Source organism: Dendropsophus ebraccatus, chromosome 1 (assembly GCF_027789765.1).
Source record: "Dendropsophus ebraccatus isolate aDenEbr1 chromosome 1, aDenEbr1.pat, whole genome shotgun sequence".
Classification (NCBI taxonomy): domain Eukaryota; kingdom Metazoa; phylum Chordata; class Amphibia; order Anura; family Hylidae; genus Dendropsophus; species Dendropsophus ebraccatus.
The window spans coordinates 103,017,000-103,036,245 of record NC_091454.1 but is presented as its reverse complement, the minus strand read 5'-3'; the positions used below and the strand labels follow the sequence as shown (position 1 = coordinate 103,036,245).

General features: G+C 44.1%; 1 protein-coding gene across 1 annotated transcript; it reads left to right on the top strand.

The window, feature by feature from the left end:
* The first annotated feature begins 14,720 nt into the window (after positions 1-14,720).
* Positions 14,721-18,984, top strand: GPR85 (G protein-coupled receptor 85). The gene is made up of 2 exons (XM_069956037.1): positions 14,721-15,304; positions 16,456-18,984. Exon 2 carries the CDS (start codon positions 16,630-16,632, stop codon positions 17,740-17,742), a length of 1,113 nt encoding a protein of 370 aa, XP_069812138.1. The 5' UTR covers positions 14,721-15,304; positions 16,456-16,629; the 3' UTR covers positions 17,743-18,984.
* The last annotated feature ends 262 nt before the right edge of the window (positions 18,985-19,246 follow it).

Here is a 19,246-nt window from a genome sequence, read left to right as displayed (position 1 = left end):
CGCTATACAAATAAATAAATATTATTATTATTATTATTAAATTTAATAGACTTTTTAATTTAAGACTGTGAAAGGGCAGTGAAAAAAGAACTGTGTGTAAACAAATAAAAAATAACATTCACTGTTTGCAAAAGACGTCCGCCAATAATTGTCATGATCATTGTTTTGACGTCCTTGCAAACAACGTCCGTCATTTAACACACTGTGTGCATTGGGCAGCTGCCATTTCATTGACTTCAATTAAAATGCTGTAATAACATTGTTTTAAGCAGAAAAAGTGGACGCCTTTTTTCTTTTTTTTTTGTGATTTAGTATGATAGTATGAACATAGCCTAAGGCTACTATTAGACGGGCCGATGGTGGCCCAATAACAAATGTAAACGAGCGCCGATCTGCTAGATCGGCATTCGTTTACTGGGCCTATTACACGGCCCGATATTGGTTTAACAAGAGCTGCAGGGACATCGTTACCGATGTCCTTTCAGCCCTTGTTTAAACTGAATACATTACCTATCCATGCTGCAGGGCTCCTCTTCTTCTGTGCTCCTCCCTGGGTCCGCAGGCTCCAGCTTCAGAGTGGCCTGTCTCAGCTGACAGGCCACTCAAAAAATCACTGGCCGCGGCGGTCCTGGCCAGTGATTGGCTGAGCGGCCTGTCAGCTGACAGGCCACTCTGAAGCTGGAGTGCACGGACCCGAGGAGAAGCACAGAGGAAGGGGCGCCCTGCAGCCTGGATAGGTTATGTATATCTTCAGTCGCCGGCCGCGCACCGCTATTACACGTAGAGGTGCGTGGTCGGTGCCCGAGGATTATAGATCAGAACCTATATAAACCATCAGCCGATGACAACGGTCCTCGGCTGATCGTTGTCTTTATTACACAGAACGATAATCGGACGAATCGGGCCGATTCGGCCGATTATTGTTCCGTGTAATAGTACCCTAAGGGTGGGTTCACACATAATGTATCCGCAGCAGATTTCACGCTGCGAGTCTCTAATGAAATCCGCTGCGAATACCTTTCCTGTGGCTTTCAATGATACATACTCGCAGCGGAATTGTCATCCCGCTGCGAGTATGAAAAAGTCAGCCCTTTTAACCCCCCGCTGCCCGGTACATACAATACTGATCTGCGCTCTGGCTTGCTTTGTGGGTTCCAGGCGTCTGGGCGCCCCTGAGCCAATTAGTGGCTGTGACGAGCCGGCAGCACACTGATTGGCTGAGCGGGACATGCAGATGTCTGGAACAAGATGTTGAAGCAAGTCGGAGCGCAGACCAGTGATGTATGTACCGGGCCGCGGGGGATTAAGGCAGCTGACTTAAGGCAGCTGGTTTTCTAAGATTGACCACTGTGGTGCTTACAACCTAATACAGATCAGAGAAGGGGATGAGTGGAAGACAGCATTTATTACTCTCGAAGGGCACTTTGATTACCTGGTGATGCGCTTCAGTCTGAGTAACGCACCCGCTGTCTTCTTGCGTTTTGTCAATGAAATTTTTAAGATCTGTTAGGGCATTTCGTTGTAGTGTGTTTGGAAGATATTCTTCATTTTTTTTTCCCAAACTGGGAGTCACATGGGGAGCATGTAAGAGAAGTATTGTCCAGACTTCATCAGAATCAATTATGTGCTAAATTCTCTAAATGTCTATTCTATGTTCAGGAGGTCAGATTGTTAGGTTACATCCTCACTCCCAATACCATCTAGATGGATCCCAAGAAGGTCTCTACAGTTGTAGAATGGGCTAGACCTACTTCGTTGAAAGAAATTCAATGTCTTTTGGGTTTTGAAAACTTCTATAGGAAGTAGAGATGAGATTACGAACTAGGAAACCAGATTCGTTACGAACTTTACAAAAAGTTTGGTTCGTCACCAAACCAAACTTTAAGAAAGTTCGTAACGAATCTAGTTAAAATAACAACAACAAATAAAATCAGAGAATAAACCAGGATACAAGGGATTATTACTCCTATAATCCCTTGTATCCTGGTTTTCTGTGAATATCAAGATGTGTGACGTCACCCCTTTAAGGGTGAGACCATAAATTAGTCTCCTCAGATATACCTGGGTGCTGCCTAATCAAAAATGTAATGTGACAGCTCTCTGTGAGTATCAACCAAGACACATGAAAGCAACTTCAGTGTTCAAGCTGATCTACTTTATTAAGTGAAAATCTCAGTTTATATCTTTACAATAAAGCTTCAAAAAAATAATAGGTGAACCCCGTTTAGCCATCCAAAAAAACAGCCAAAAAAAAGTCCCATCACTGTCCCAGAAAAAAAAAAGTCCCATCGGCTGTCCCATCATTGCACAGTTGTGTAGAAAAATGTTGGCGACTCATTGGGATTCTTGGTGTCCAAGACCGTGCACCCTAGTGCTGATATCTGGTCCTTTAATTATGGGCAAGGGCAGTACATGTTGGTTACTGCCGATTGGGTCAACATCTTCCCAGAAGACCATTAGAAAGTTAGCCCATTCTGGCCACTGTTCTGCCTCCACCACCTTGCAATCATCCGCCAGTTTGACTGCATTCCAACCTGTCCCGGTGTCTTACCAACGATGTCAGGCCCGGCGCTCTCAGGCTGTCCTCCATTTTGTGAGCCTGGGTGAACGGAGCCACAGTGGGCAGGAGCTCCTCTGGACCATCAAGGAGGAGATATATGAATGGCTGACCCCAGGTCAACTAATGGTGGGAAGTGTTGTAGCCCACAAAGGGAGGAACAGTGCAGTGCAGCAGGGAGGGCTGAGTCATACACCTTGTATGGCACATGTGATAAACCTCATAGTGCACAGGTTTCTTCAAACATGTCCTGCCAATTGTTGATCTCTATTGAGGACGCGACTCTGTTTGTGAGCAGGCATGACTAAGGGATCAACTACATCATCCCTCTCGTCCGTGTTTTGGAAAGTGCGCTGAACAACATCATCAGCAAGGATTCCCAGGTCACCACTCCAAGGCTGAACATCCTCCTCCTTCATCAATTGTCTGTTCTCGAACCGAACAGAACTTTTCAAAAGTTCGCTCATCCCTAATTAATAGGAAGTTCATTCGAAATTTTTCCATAGTCGCTAAACACCTTACAGAGTTCATGAAAGAAGGAGCAGATCCCACCCCCTGGACACCTGAGGTGGAGCAAGCCTTTACAATTTCAAAAGAGCGTTGGCGAACCTATGACATGCGTGTCAGCAGTGACGTACTCCACCGCACCTCCCGCCCACCCGCTGCATGCTTAACGTAAACAAGGTGCTCTCTTCTGATTTCATTCATCTGTGGCACCAAGCTCCTGCTTATCACTGGTGACCGGACCTGCTTTCTGGTGACCCTTCAGCAAGTTTGGGAGTATGCGGGGGGGGGGGGGGGGGGTTGCTGACTGGGGTTGTATGCTGGTGAAGGACTGGGAGCAGGGGATACTGAGGGTGTATGCTGGTAAAGGGACTCGGTGTGTATGCCGGTGAAGATATGGGAGCAGTGCTGGATTAAAGGAAGGGCACCCGGGGCAGCTCCACTTGTTAGGACCCGGAAGCAGGGCACCGAGAAGCAGGTTTGTGGAAGAAAGGCAAAATGTAGAGGATGCACAACATCACTTACACTTGATCTGTGCTCATATCCCTAAGGCTGCCAGCTCCGTGCAGAGGGAGGATACCACCCAGGGACTGCGTGGAAAATGAATGGAAAAAATGGATACAGCTATGGTCTGGTCCCTGGGTTGTATTCTCCCTCTGCATGGAGCTGGCAGCCTGAGGGATACGAGCACAGATCAGTTTTCCTTTGTACAAAACAAAACAAATCTGGTTTGCTCACCTCTACATATAACCACACACACACATACACATGTGTACACACATGTACAGAAAACCTCTCCTGCTCTGAACAGTTCCTTATATGGCCAGAGGTGGCAGCAGAGAGAACTATGTCAGACAGGAGAGAATACACCACTTCCTGCAAGACATACATCAGCTGATAAGTACTGGAAGGCTAGAGATATTTAACCCCTAGACGACCCAAACAGCTTTTCCCCTTTCCTGGTGTCTAGTGGGGGGAAAGGACCCCCCGCGACAAGAAGCTGCATCTGAAGCCGGCCGGGGTCTGCGCCGTAATGGCACATTCTTTTGTTTCGGCTACTGCATAGATCTCTATGAGAGATCAGTGTGGCTATACTAGAAGTCCCTCAGGGGGACTTCTATTATATGTGTAAAAAAATTGTATAATTATTTATTATTATTATTATTATATATATATTATTAATTTTTAAAAAACCTCCCCTAATAAAAGCTTGAATCCCCCCCCTGTTTCCCATTTTATAAATAAAAATAAAAAAATAAATAAACATGTTTTGTATCGCCACGTGTGTAATCGCCCAAACTATTAATTTATTTCATTCCCGATATCGTACGGTAAACAGCATAAGCGCAAAACAATTCCAAAGTGCAAAAGTGCACACTTTTGGTTGCATCAAATCCAGAAAAATTGTAATAAAAAGCAATCAAAAAGTCGCATATGCGCAATCAAGGTACCGATAGAAAGTACAGATCATGGCGCAAAAGATGACACCTCAAACAACCCATAGACCAAAGGATAAAAGTGCTATAAGCATGGAAATAGAGCGATTTTAACCCCTTGCCGCATAAGGACGTACCGACACGTCCAAATCTGCAGCCCGTTCCTGCAGATTTGGACGTGCCGGTACGTCCTCGGGATGACAGGGGTGCAGGAGCTGCACTCCTGTCATCCCCGGCGGGGCCCGGCTGTCAGTGATAGCCGGGCACCCGCCGCAACTGCCGAGATCCGGGCCGTGCCCGAATCCAGGCAGTTAACTGATACGGCGGTCACTAATGGGCGGGCGCTGCAGTGCCTTTCATCTGGATTAAATAAGTCAATCAGACCCCAGATCAGCCCCCCCCCCTAGTAGGGCAGTAACTAACCCGCTCCCTCCCCCGGCTGCCATCGGATCCAAGATGGCCGCCGCCATCACTGTGAACAGACTTATGTCTGTTCACAGCAATGGAAAATAAATAATCAAAGCCCCATGCTCTCCACCACTGGAGGTAGCGGAGAGCATGGGGCAGTGATCGGGGACCCCCCTGTGGGGTCCCGTTACAAGCGATCAGCGGTATATACTATATACCACTGATCGCTTGTGCCATGTGCAGGGATGCACTTTTTATCCCCTGTCACCATAAATGATTGGTGACAGAGGATAAAAAGTGTTAGTCTCCGTCCCTCAAGTCGCCCCCTACCCCCCCAGTCACCCCCCATCCCCCAGTCACCCCCCCCCCCCCCCTTCACATTATACTTACCTGATCCTGGGAGGTCCTTCCTCATCAGCGTTTTGACTGCTTCTGAAGTGCGCATGTGCTTCAGAAGCAGCCAACTCTCAAAATTTAAAGAGACAGAGATAGAAAATATCACAGTAATCATAGTAATACAGTGAAAATGAATGTGTAAAGTACAAAAAGTGAAAAACACAAAAAAATAAAACATACACTTTTTATTATAGTAATAATTATAGTTTACTCCCTGATTACCCCTAACCCCCCCAGATTACCCGTAACCACCGCAGGTTGCCCGTAACCACCGCACATTGACTGTAACCCCCCCGCACGTTGCCTCTAACCACCGCACGCTGCCTCTGACAACCGCACGCCGCCTCTGACAACCGCACGTCGCCTCTGACAATCGCACGTCGCCTCTGACAATCGCACGTCGCCTCTGACAATCGCACGTCGCCTCTGACCACCGCAGGTTGCCTCTTACCACCTCACATTGCCACTTACCACCGCATGTTGCCACTTACCACCGCAAGTTGCCTCTGACCACCGCACATTGCCTCTGACCACCTCACGTTGCCTCTGACCACCGCATGTCGCCAATGACCACCGCACGTTGCCTCTAACCAACGCACGTTGCCTCTGACTACCGCACACTGCGACTTATCACCGCACGTTGCCTCTGATTACCTATAAGCACTTCAGTTTATCCGTAACCACCCCAGGATGTACGTAACCACCCCACGTTTCCCGTAACCACAGCAGGTTGCCTGTAACCACCCTAGATTGTCTGTAACCACAGCAGGTTGCCCGTAACCACCCCACGTTGCCCGTAACCACCCCACGTTGCCTATAACCACCCCAGGTTGCCGTAACCACAGCAGGTTGCTCGTGACCACCGCATGTTGACCTTATCCACCCCAGATTATCCGTAACCACCCCTGGTTGTCCATATACACTCCAGATTACCTGTAACCACCCCAGGTTGTCGGTATCCACCCCAGATTACCTGTAACCACCCCAGGTTGCTTGTAACCATTTCCAGATTACCCGTAACCACCCCAGACTGTCCGTAACCACCCCGCATTACCTGTAATCTCTTTTTTTTATTGTATTTTAGTAACTGCGCTATTCTAATAACTATCACTAGCTGCGGTTTTGCTCCAGCAAATTGGCGCTCCTTTCCTTCTGAGGCCTGCTGTGTGCCCATACAGTGGTTTATGCCCACATATGGGGTACCGTTGTACTCAGGAGAACCTGTGTTACAGATTTTGGGGTACATTTTTTTTCATTTTTACTGGCCAATTTTAAATACTTCCCTCTAATACCTGTGGGGTCAAAATGCTCACCACACCCCAAAATGTATTCTTTGAGGGGTGCACTTTCCAAAATGGGGTGACTTTTTGGGGGGTTCTATTCTGCTGACACTACAGAGGCGCTGTAAACGCACCTGGTGCTCAGAAAATTCTTCAGATAAATCATGCACTGAAAATGCTAATTGGCGCTCCCTTCCTTCTGAGCCCTCCTGTGTGCTCATACAGTAGTTTATACCCACATATGAGGTACCGTTCTACTCAGGAGAACCTGCTTTACCGATTTTTAGGTGAATTTTCTCTCCTATTCCTCGTGAAATTGAGAAACTTCAAACTAAAGGAACATATTATTGGAAAAATTCGAGTTTTTCATTTTTACTGTCTACTTTTGAATACTTTCCTTTAATACCTGTGGAGTCAAAATGCTCACCACACCCAAAAATGAATTCTTTGAGGGGTGCACTTTCCAAAATGTGGTGACTTATGGCGAGATTTTACTCTGCTGGCACTACAGGGGCACTGCAAACGCACCTGGCGCTCAGAAACTTCTACAGCAAAATCTCCATTGAAAAAGCTAATTGGCGCTCCTTTCCTTCTGAGCCCCCCTGTGTGCCCATGCAGTGGTTTATGCCCACATATGGGGTACCGTTCTACTCAGGAGAACCTGCATTACAGATTGTGGGGTAAATTTACTCTCCAGTTCCTCGTGAAATTGAGAAATTTCAAACTAAAGGAACATATTATTGGAAAAATTCGAGTTTTTCATTTTTACTGTCTACTTTTGAATACTTTCCTCTAATACCTGTGGGGTCAAAATGCTCACCACACCCCAAAATGAATTCTTTGAGGGGTGCACTTTCCATAATGGGGTGATTTATGGGGGGTTTTCTCTCTGCTGACACTACAGGGGCTCTGCAAACGCACCTGGCGCTCAGAAACTTCTTCAGCAAAATCTGCATTGAAAAAGCTAATTGGCGCTCCTTCCCTTCTGACCCATGCTGTGTGCCCAAACAGTGGTTTACGCCCACATATGGGGAACCGTTGTACTCAAGAGAACCTGCGTTACAAATTATGGGTATGCTTTTTCTCTCATGTTCATTTTGAAAATGAGAAACTTTAATCTAAATGTATATATTATTGGAAAATTTTAATTTTCCATTTTTTTACAGCCTAATGGTGAATACTTTCCTCCAGCCCCTGTAGGGTTAAAATGCTCATTATACCCCTACATTCATTCTTTAAGGTTTGTAGTTTCCAAAATGGGGTCACTTATGGGGGTTTGCAGTATAGAAACCTCCTAAATCAACTTAAAAAAAGAACTGGTCCCTAAAAAAATCAGTTTTGGAAACCTTCATGAAAATGTGATAATTTGCTGATGAATTTCTAAGCCCCGTAACACCCTGAAAAAGTAAAATATGTTTATGAAATGAAGCCAGAATAAAGAGGACATATTGGTAATGTGACTTGGTAACTAGTTTATGTGATAGGACTTTTTTTAGAAGCAGAGAATTTGAAAGTTCATAAAATGCAAATTTTTTTTATTTTTAATGTTATTTTGATGTTTTTTCGCAAAAAACACACAAAGTAGTGACCAAATTTTGCCACTAATATAAAGTGCCATATGTGACGAAAAAACAATCTCAAAATCGCTAGCATACATTAAAGCATCACTGAACTATAAGCGCATAAAGTGAGCCTGGTCATTAAAGGACAACTCCCACGAAAAAAATTTTTAGCTTATTTAACACACATTACAAAGTTATATAACTTTGTAATGTGGTTAAATACCCGGTCTGGCCCCCTTCCCCCACTTTCGGACCCCCGACCCCCCCGCCCGGAAGTTAAAGAATATATACATTACCTATTACGATCGTCACGGTCCTCTTCTCCCGGGCGGCATCTGGTGACGACGACGTCAGAGTCGGGGGGCGGTCCGGGTCTTCTTCCTTCTCGGCATCTTCATAGAGAGTGAATGGGACGGAAAAGGCTGCTGGTGCACATGCGCACCAGCAGCCTTTTCATTGGCTGGAGCGCATCACATGGCTTCCAGCTTGCTCAGCCCTGATTGGCTGAGGTTGCTGGAAGCCATGTGATGCGCTCCAGCCAATGAAAAGGCTGCCGGTGCGCAAGCGCACTAGCAGCCTTTTCCATCCCCAGGACCCGGAAGTCAGAGACATCGCTGGACGGCGGACGGCGGTGACGTTGAGGCGGATGGCGGGCGAATGGAGTGGCGATCGTCACCGGAGGGATGGTGAGTATGGTGTCTGTGTGTGTCTGTGTTTTTTTTTTTGGGGGGGGGTCCCACGGGAGTTGTCCTTTAAGGCCCAAATAGGCTTAGTCTTGAAGGGGTTAAGGAACATATATTTTTTTTAAATGGTTTGAATTTTTTACAAGCCATCAAATAAAAAAAAAGTTATACAAGTTACATATCATTGTAATTGTACCGACTTAAGGAACATATATAACAAGACAGTTTTACCCCAGGGCGAACAGCCTAAAAAAAAAATTAAAAAAAAAAAGTTTTTCTTTTTTTTTCAATTTCACCACACATTTAATTTTTTTCTGGTTTTGCAGTGTATTTTATGCAAAAATTGCAAAAATCACAGCCTGTCATTGCAAAAGTAATTTACAAATCTATATAACTTTCTTATACTACTTGATGTCCTCCTGTATAGCTCTGTGATTCTCTCTTTCTGATTGGTCCGTGCTGAGCACACTGCCCTTTCCCATTATGGTCATGTCACCACACAGACCTCTGACAGCAGCCCTGCTTCAGGCTGTTGTACTACGCTACCGCAGGTTCATGCACTTACGGTATATGGTTAAAGAAAAAGAGGTGGTGGTCATTTCAGTCAGTGAGGTACATACTGCAAGGCATGGGCATGTGGCCATCATATCATCACTTCAACAATCACAATCACATACTGATACTGATAATAAATGGGAAATCTTCAAATCCACATTAAATAACTGTACTGCCAAATATATTCCTATGGGTAATAAATATAAACAGTTAAAATCCAATCCCACATGGCTTACAACCGAGGTTAGAAGGGCTATAAATGAGAAAAAAGGGGCATTCAAAAAATACAAATCAGAGGGGTCAGCTGTAGCCTTTAAACATTACAAAGAAGTCAACAAAACCTGTAAAAATGTAATAAAAGCAGCAAAAATTCACAATGAAAGACAGGTAGCCATAGATAGCAAAAGAAACGGCCAAAAATTCTTCAAATATATTAATGCAAAAAAACCAAGGTCAGAGCAGGTAGGACCCCTAAATAATGGCGACGGGGAATTAATAACTGGGGATCAGGAGAAAGCTGAGTTACTTAATGGCTTCTTCAGTTCTGTATATACAACAGAAGAGGATGGAGCTGTTGTGGGTGGGGCCAGTACTGAGGTGGGTGGGGCCAGTGCTGCTAACACATGTAATGTACTGAACTGGTTTACTATAGATATGGTCCAAGATAAATTAAATAAACTCAATGTAACCAAAGCTCCAGGGCCTGATGGATTACACCTCAGAGTTCTTAGGGAACTCAGTTCTGTAATTTCTCTACCCTTGTATGAAATATTCAGTGATTCTTTGCTTACTGGTATTGTGCCGAGGGACTGGCGTAAGGCAAATGTAGTGCCGATCTTCAAAAAGGGCTCTCGAACTTCCCCAGGTAACTATAGACCTGTAAGCTTAACGTCCATTGTGGGGAAACTATTTGAGGGGCTTATAAGGGACTACATCCAGGAATATGTAGTGGCTAATAGTATTATAAGTGATAACCAGCATGGTTTTACTAAGGACAGAAAATGTCAAACCAACCTAATATGTTTCTATGAAGAGGTAAGTAGAAGCCTGGATGGCGGCACGGCTGTGGATATCGTGTACCTGGATTTTGCTAAAGCGTTTGAAACAGTTCCTCATGGACGTCTGATGGGTAAGTTAAAGTCTATCGGTTTGGAAAATTTAATGTGTAACTGGATTGAAAACTGGCTTAAAAATCGTACCTAGAGAGTGGTGGTCAATGATTCCTACTCCGAATGGTCCCCGGTAATAAGTGGTGTACCCCAAGGGTCAGTACTCAGCCCTCTTCTGTTTAACTTGTTTATTAATGATATTGAGAATGGAATTAACAGCAATGTTTCTATCTTTGCAGATGACACCAAGCTTTGTAGTACAGTACAGTCTATGGAGGATGTGCAGATGTTACAGGATGACTTAGACACACTGAGTGTTTGGGTGTCCACTTGGCAAATGAGGTTCAATGTGGATAAATGTAAAGTTATGCACCTGGGTACTAATAACCCGCATGCATCATATGTCCTGGGGGGAGTTACTCTGGGAGAGTCGCTGATGGAGAAGGATCTGGGTATACTTGTAGATAATAGACTACAGAACAGCACACAATGTCAGTCAGCTGCTTCCAAGGCCAGCAGGATATTGTCATGCATTAAAACAGGCATGGACTCACGGGACAGGGATATAATATTACCGCTTTATAAAGCTTTGGTGCGGCCTCATCTGGAGTATGCTGTCCAGTTTTGGAACCCGATTCATAAAGAGGACGTTCTAGAGCTGGAGAGAGTACAAAGACGGGCAACTAAACTAATAAGGGGAATGGAGCATCTTATTTATGAGGAGAGATTAAAAGAATTACATTTAGTCTGGAGAAGAGACATTTAGGGGGAGATATGATTTATTTATTTAAATATATAAATGGCCCCTACAAGAAATATGGGGAAATGATGTTCCAGGTAAAACCCCCTCAAAGGACAAGGGGGCATTGCCTCCGCCTGGAGAAAAAAAAAGGTTTAATCTCCGGAGGGGACAAGCCTTGTTTACCATGAGAACTGTGAATCTGTGGAACAGTCTACCACAGGATCTGGTCACAGCAAAAACAGTAGAGGGCTTCAAAACAGGGCTATAATATAAATGCATATGTATAGAACCTATCACCCCTCCCCCTTCCCTGTATCCATCCCCTCCTTGGTTAAACTTGGTGGACATGTGTCTTTTTTCAACCGTATTAACTATGTTACTATGTAACTATGTAACAAAATGATCAGAGACCACAGGCTGGTGGCACTGGATGGGTGGATAGTTTAATAGATGTACAATAGATGGAAGTATTGGCAAGGAAAGTGTGTGCGGTGTTACATGACAACAGCAGAGCCACCGTTTAGAGAGGATAAAGGGATAAGATCTATGGGGGGAATAACAGAAAACAGAAACACAAATGCATCCGGACTGCAAAAACACAGTGTGGCCCTAGCCTTAGTTTAAAAAAAACAACACGTTTTCCTTTACATATATGTATGTTGAAAGACAAACGACTGCAATGATCAGCCAACAACGTTCATATCGTTGGCAGATATAAGCCGAATACGGCCGATATAATCATTCCGTGTACTAGGGCCTTCAAAAAAGCCTAAAGGAATTACTGCAAGTTTCTAACTAATCCCTGATTGCCCGAATGAATGGAGCAGTACTGTGAATGTGAGACTGCTGTTCCATTCACTTGCCTTTACACTGAAAGATTTAACTGACAGATTTTTGAAGCCAAAGCCAGGAACAGACTATAAACAGAGAATAGGTCATAAAGGAAAGACTGAGATTTCTTCTCTTTACAAATCCATTCCTGGCTTTGGCTTCCAAAATCTGCCAGATAAATCTCTCTGTGTAAATGCACCATTACATATGGACCATGAGAAAAATGAGACTGTGTATTGTAAAAACGATAAATGGAGGGGTTTAAACCTTCTTCACTGCCATACACAAACTTTTGTTTTTCTGAAGATTGAGCCTGTAGATTAGTGTTCCCCAACCTGTGGCCCCCCAGCTCCTATCATGCTCTTCAGCTGTTGCAAAACTATGACTACCACTCCCAGCATGCTCTCCAGCTGGTGGAAAACTTTAACTCCTATCCTAATGTCACAAAATAACAACTCCCACAATGCCCTGACAAATAATGGGAGCTGTAGTTTTGTAACAACTGGAGAGCCATAGGTCTGGCATCACTGCCGTAAAGCACATGGTATGTGTGGCAGTAGAACAAAAAGTTGCAATAAACAATAAATATTAGCTGTTCTAAACAGCGTCCCCTGCTGGAGAAACACACTAGGCAAGCAATGGAGGGGAAGCAGCAGTTTCCTGGTGGAATATGAGAATGGGACAATGTAAGGAAAAGAGAAAACCATCTCTACTGTGGACTGAGAGAAGTGACCTGACTAAAAGCTGGCAAGCTGTCGTGTGTAGCTTTAAAGCGTAACTCAAATTTAAACAGCCAAAAAATGAAATGGCTCAAATAAAAATCCCACATGTTACTCTTTAAAAAGAGCACTAAACTGTGCTCATATCTTATGCGCTCGCTGAGATATCTCCAATTTTTTGACTCAGAATAATAAATGAATTTTTCTCTTGGCTGACTGAAAGTGGGTGTGGCCGATTCCTGCCTGAAAGTGGGCGTGGACTCTTATTGCCTGAGAGTGGGTGTGGCCTCCCTATCTCATCATCTTGCTGGGTCCCTCCATCCACTGGCTGCTGACCAGCGCCTTAGCAGATGGTATCACACACACTGGACAGTTGGATTAGATACAGTGGCTTAGCATATCCTATCACACAAGGGGGGATTAGATACAGTGCTTTAGCAGATGGTATCACACACATTGGACAATGGGATTAGATACAGTGCCTTAGCATATCCTATCACACACAGAGGGATTAGATACAGTGCCTTAGCAGATGGTATCACACACATTGGACAATGGGATTAGATACAGTGCCTTAGCATATCCTATCACGCGCAGAGGGATTAGATGCCGCGCCTTAGCAGATGGTATCACACACAGTGGAATTAGATACAGTTCCTTAGTAGATGGTATTGCACAGTGGAATTAGATGCAGCGCTTTAGTAAATGGTATCTCACAGCAGTGCCTTAATAGATGGTATCACACACAGTGGGATTAGATACAGCACCCCCTGAAGATGGTATCACACAGAGTGAGATTAGATACAGCACCCCTGCAGATGGTATCGCACACAGTGGGATTAGATACAGCATCCCCTGCAGATGGTATTGCGCACAGTGGAATTAGATACAACACCCCCTGTAGATGATATTGCACACAGTGGGATTAGATACAGTCCTCTTGCAGATGGTATCCCACACAGTGGGATTGGATACAGGGCTGTATAGTAGTAAGGCATGGGACAGTATGAAGGGGAGTGGGGGCTGGGGGACCACAGCACTCTTCCCTCTATGTGTTCTGATGCCTGAATCATTATGACTGGAGCACATGGCAGGAAGACAGTACTGCTCTCCTGCTTACTACAAGACTGAGGAGAGCACCAGCACTGAAAGGGTGTCAGACTGAACGGAGGAGGAGGAGGGAGGGGACCAGTGTGCTCCTCTTTCTGAGTGCTGTGGTGTACAGATACCAGAGCACATAGAAGGAAGAGTGCAGGATTCGGGGGAGGGGGTCATACAGCCAAGTAGATACCGGAAAGGAGCCTGAGCTGCCAGAGGGGCTTGCCATCCAGTGCAGGGTGAGAGGAAGCAAGGGAGGGGGTGGGGAGGGACTCTCCTCATGCTATACTTCTGTGTGCTCCGGTGTTTGGCAGCAGCAGTGATCAGCAGGTCCGGTCCAGTCCATTGTGAGGGATGGGAAGGAAAGATGCGGCAGCATTTAACAAGCACTAGACCCCCCTTTAATTCTAGTCATAGCCAGGGGTCCGGCTCCCAGAAGTGTGGAAACACAACTGTTTGTCACAGAATGACTTCCTGCTTTGTGCCCCATATCTGAATCATCACTGGAGCTCATAGCAGGCTCTTCCCTGCCTGTGACATGTGCCTTGCTGACAATCCCTACCTAACTGCTGCTTAGGCAGTGTATGGATTTTCAGGAGGGTGGGACAGAGTGGCACAGAGGCAAACACAGCTCTGAGGGGAGGTTCAGCTACATATATTAAAAAAAACGGTTCAATTTAGTTAATTAATCTAAATTGCTAAAATTCTTATAATGGCCTAAGCTAACTAAAACTAAATAGTAAAAATATTTTATAGTTGCGCTTTAACTGTTCCCACCCTGCCTGAGGTGATGCATGCAAATGCCTCCATGTTCTTCCCAGTAACAATGTGCTCATCATTCTCCTCCCACTCAACTCCACGGGAAAAAAAAACAATGCATCACTCTGGGTGTTTCCACTCTGGATTTTTATGTAACAAATCAATAATGTGACATTTGACGAACATGGCTGCCTTTCTCTTGTGCAGAGAAGGCTGGATGTGCCGGGAAGTGTGAGCAGCCTGGGGACTGCGCCTCAATGTCCAATCTACTGCATATGGCTCCCACATCCTGACAGGACACGGCCAGCCCTGCACACACGGACGACATTGCACATTCACTCGAGGACTAGGGATGGGCCAGGTGTCTGTGTGCGGCTGACTGTGGGAGCTGCAGCAGGTAGGCATTAGGAGCTGCCAGCCTGACGTGTCCTCATTCAGACAGCAGTGGGCTACTGCTGCTGCTGCTGTTGCTGGGAGAGACTGTGCTGCTGCGACAGGGGAGGATGAAGCGAGCAGCTCAAGGAGCCTCACAGCGCATGCGTCGTCCAAGCCACTGACTATATTCTCAGGCAAGGTATCTAAGAGAAAAAAAAATCAGCTTTTTATATAAAGAAGAAGCTCCAGCGGAAAAAATATACTCTTGTCAGGATATATAGCACCAACAGGTAGGACCCTTTGCTTTGACTTATCGATGAGAACGTGCGAGTGTCATTCTGTGTAGCCAAATAGGTGATGGTTGTTACATAGAGGCAGAAGCAGAGCTTTTCCTAATAAATGACATAATAGGGGCATAGAGGAGCCATCTGCCTGTGTTCTATACGCTTCATATTCCATGGCTGAGCCTGGAGGGTGCAAGCAGAGCCTGGGGAAGGGAGCTGCATTCCTGGGATAATGGGAAAGCCCTAACAAAGGGACGTTTTCTATGGCCATACGGCACAGTCACCCATGATCAAGGCTCAGATGGAGCTGCCCAGCCTGCATGCTACATACATGCTAAGGTGTGTGCCTGTGTGTAGGTGTATGCATCCATAGCATCTGTCCATCCATCCATCCATCCATCATCCTCCTATGTGAGTGCACAACAATACATCATTTCATGTATGATCTGCTGCCTTATCCCTATAAGAAAGGCACAGCTGACTAACAAACCCCCCATGCTGAATAAATACCCGGATTTTCCTTCTCCTTTGAGATGTGAAAGTAACATAGTAACAAGTACAATGTTTGCCATAAAGAATCGAGCCTGATCTCCTTGCAGTGTCTGCTTCACATCAGCCCATGTATCCTTTATCCTGGAAATAAAAGGGAGATGGCTTCAACCTGATGTAGGATACATGGAGATCCTCCAGCCTGTCAGATGTGGGGTGTATGTATCCTCCAACAATATAATGCTGTGCTGAAGAGGTGCTGGAGATTTCCTATAGTTTGTGTTCACCAGGAGGATGATGGAAGAAATTGGCATTTTTTTTTGTATTTTGCCCATAGGCTGGCCATGTAGGCAGGGGTATTGATGCATGAGCTATAAACCATCCTGCATGATTTATATGGGTGTGATCTGTATCTACTACACAATAGACCTCATCTAGAGGATAGACTTGGACTATATGTATGTGTATGCTTGTATCATTTTATAATACCATTTGTATATTTATTGAATAACAGTGTGTTCCTTTATGCTATAAGCTGTTATAAGGCAAAGCTTAAAAACAAATGATAGTACTCTAGTGTAACTTTCTGGGTTCTCCATATATTAACATTGTTAGGTTAACACCATTGCTTGCTAGCTTAAAAAACTGATAGCTTATTTTTTTTCCAGATCTCTTGACAGCATGACACATCAGAAGAAGCAAAGAGCAGAATGTGTGCCTAGACACCAGCTCAGTTGTTTTTGTGGATTACATTTACAGTAAAATGTATGGATCTATCTTGTGCTTGCCCTTGTATATAGACCATGAGACTTGACTGAAGCAATAATATATATCCTCCATCTATGGCGAACGATAGCCATGCAGCTGACAACATTCTGCAAAATGTGTCTCCTTTAACAGCATTTTTAAAGCTAACATCATTGGGCTTTATAATAGGAGTCAGTGTGGTGGGTAACCTTCTTATCTCAATTTTGCTTGTCAAAGATAAGACCTTACACAGAGCTCCTTACTACTTCCTGTTGGATCTGTGCTGCTCAGATATCCTGAGATCTGCTATTTGTTTTCCATTTGTGTTCACCTCCGTGAAGAATGGCTCTACTTGGACTTATGGGAATCTTACTTGCAAAGTGATTGCATTTCTTGGGGTCTTATCCTGTTTTCATACCGCATTCATGTTATTCTGTATAAGCGTCACCAGATACTTAGCTATAGCCCACCATCGTTTTTATACAAAAAGGTTGACATTTTGGACTTGTTTGGCGGTAATTTGCATGGTGTGGACCTTATCTGTAGCTATGGCCTTCCCACCAGTCCTCGATGTTGGCACCTACTCCTTTATTGATCATGAAGACCAATGCACATTTCAGCATCGCTCCTTCAGGGCCAACGATTCTTTGGGATTTATGTTGCTCCTTGCTCTTATTCTTCTAGCCACACAGCTTGTCTACCTCAAGCTGATATTTTTTGTTCATGACCGAAGGAAAATGAAGCCAGTCCAGTTTGTAGCAGCAGTAAGCCAGAATTGGACTTTTCATGGTCCTGGAGCCAGCGGTCAAGCAGCAGCTAACTGGCTTGCTGGCTTTGGAAGGGGTCCCACACCACCCACCTTACTTGGAATAAGGCAAAATGCAAACACCACAGGCAGGAGAAGACTACTGGTATTAGATGAATTCAAAATGGAAAAAAGGATCAGTAGAATGTTCTATATCATGACATTCCTTTTCCTGACCTTGTGGGGACCCTATTTGGTAGCTTGTTACTGGAGAGTTTTTGCCAAAGATCCTGATGTACCAAGAGGATTTCTAACAGCAGCTGTCTGGATGAGTTTTGCCCAAGCTGGAATCAATCCTTTTGTCTGCATTTTCTCAAACAGGGAGCTGAGGCGCTGTTTCAGCACAACCCTTCTTTACTGCAGAAAATCCAGGTTACCAAGGGAACCTTACTGTGTTATATGAGGGAGCATCTGCAAAATCTTTAGCCTTGTGAAACACTACCCTTCTCTGCTAAGCAATTGTGGCCTGTAGCCATGTCTTGAGATGAAGATCAAGAATGGAGCATCAGCAGCATTGTGCACACTTTGCAATAGCGCACCTGTAACCCTTTTTGATCCTAAAGTGTTCCTGATGGCCACCAGGGAAGGTTTGTAATTGGAAACAAAGGACTCGACCACAGATCCCTTTGTGTTTCTGTGGCTGGAGGTTTAATCTTGCAAATGACAGGTGCTAGGAACCACTGCTGAATGATGTGTAAATCACCACATAAAAACAAGAACATCCAGAAAGGTTAGCATTGGACATCTTAATAAATTGAATTGAGGTAAATGTGTTAATAAACATGATTTTGAGAGTTTGGAGACTCTTTGAATATTTAATACAGTTTGGGGTTTCTATTGCAAAGATTGACAAAATGGGAATTAAAAGTACTGTAATAACTGATAAAGGATGTGCCATGCGTTACTGGATTATCTTACTGAGAGATTTCGTTACCTTGTAAGTCAGTTGTTGGGAGCATTCCAAAGCAGTATTTTTGGTTAAAATTATATTCTACTTTTTCAAATATTCTTTCTATAAAAAAGGAGGTTTTCTTCAACAGTGAAATGCGCATTTAAATGTATTCTGTGTTATTTTTTTTCTTCTTTTCATTTGGCAAATACTGAGTTAAGTCTTGTTCAAAAGAAAACCTGGGTATCAATCTGTTTGGCAACGTACTATCCAAATTGCAGTATTAAAGAATCTACATATGGAGCGCTCATAATAATACAGAATAAATACATGTTGCCTTAAAGGGTTATCTAGTAGCTTCCATTTTCTTTAACCTTGAAGTACACCTATCCAATCAGTAAGCCTGGTCAGTGATTTGGGAGTGCATGGAAGAACACTTGAACCACCTCTTTCTTTAAGCTCCTATTGTTCCCAGAATCAGTATGTACATCACATGAGTGAGATGAGTCGCCCAGATGTGCCACCCGTTCTGGTTCACAACAAGAAACAGAGGCAGTGGAGTATGTTTATATTAAAGTGAGCTGTCTTGGAGAGACTGAAGCCTTAGTATTATATTTTGCAGCGTTTGGGAAGCATCTATTCTACTGAAGGCACAGTCTTGTTTATACTTTCTGCACATTTTGATGTATTGGTTGTTCAAATTATTTCATTTTCTTTTCCTTCTTGTACAAAACATATACTTTTTAGTATTTTAGAATAACATTATAGTCTGTGAGTCTTTCATTCTTTAAGATACAGATGTGTGTGAAATTTAAATATAAAGTTGCATTTGCCAAACTTTTCCTGTGTAGCTTGTTAATTTTTTCTGGAATAAAATTTTACATTTTTCCAGTTCGGCAACTAACCTTATTTTTTTCCTGTTTTGTTTAGTGGTCTGGAATGAACTAGTGAGAGTGTGAGATTATGGATTTTCCCTTTTAGTTATCTTTCTGTTTATGAACTGTACATGTATGATTGA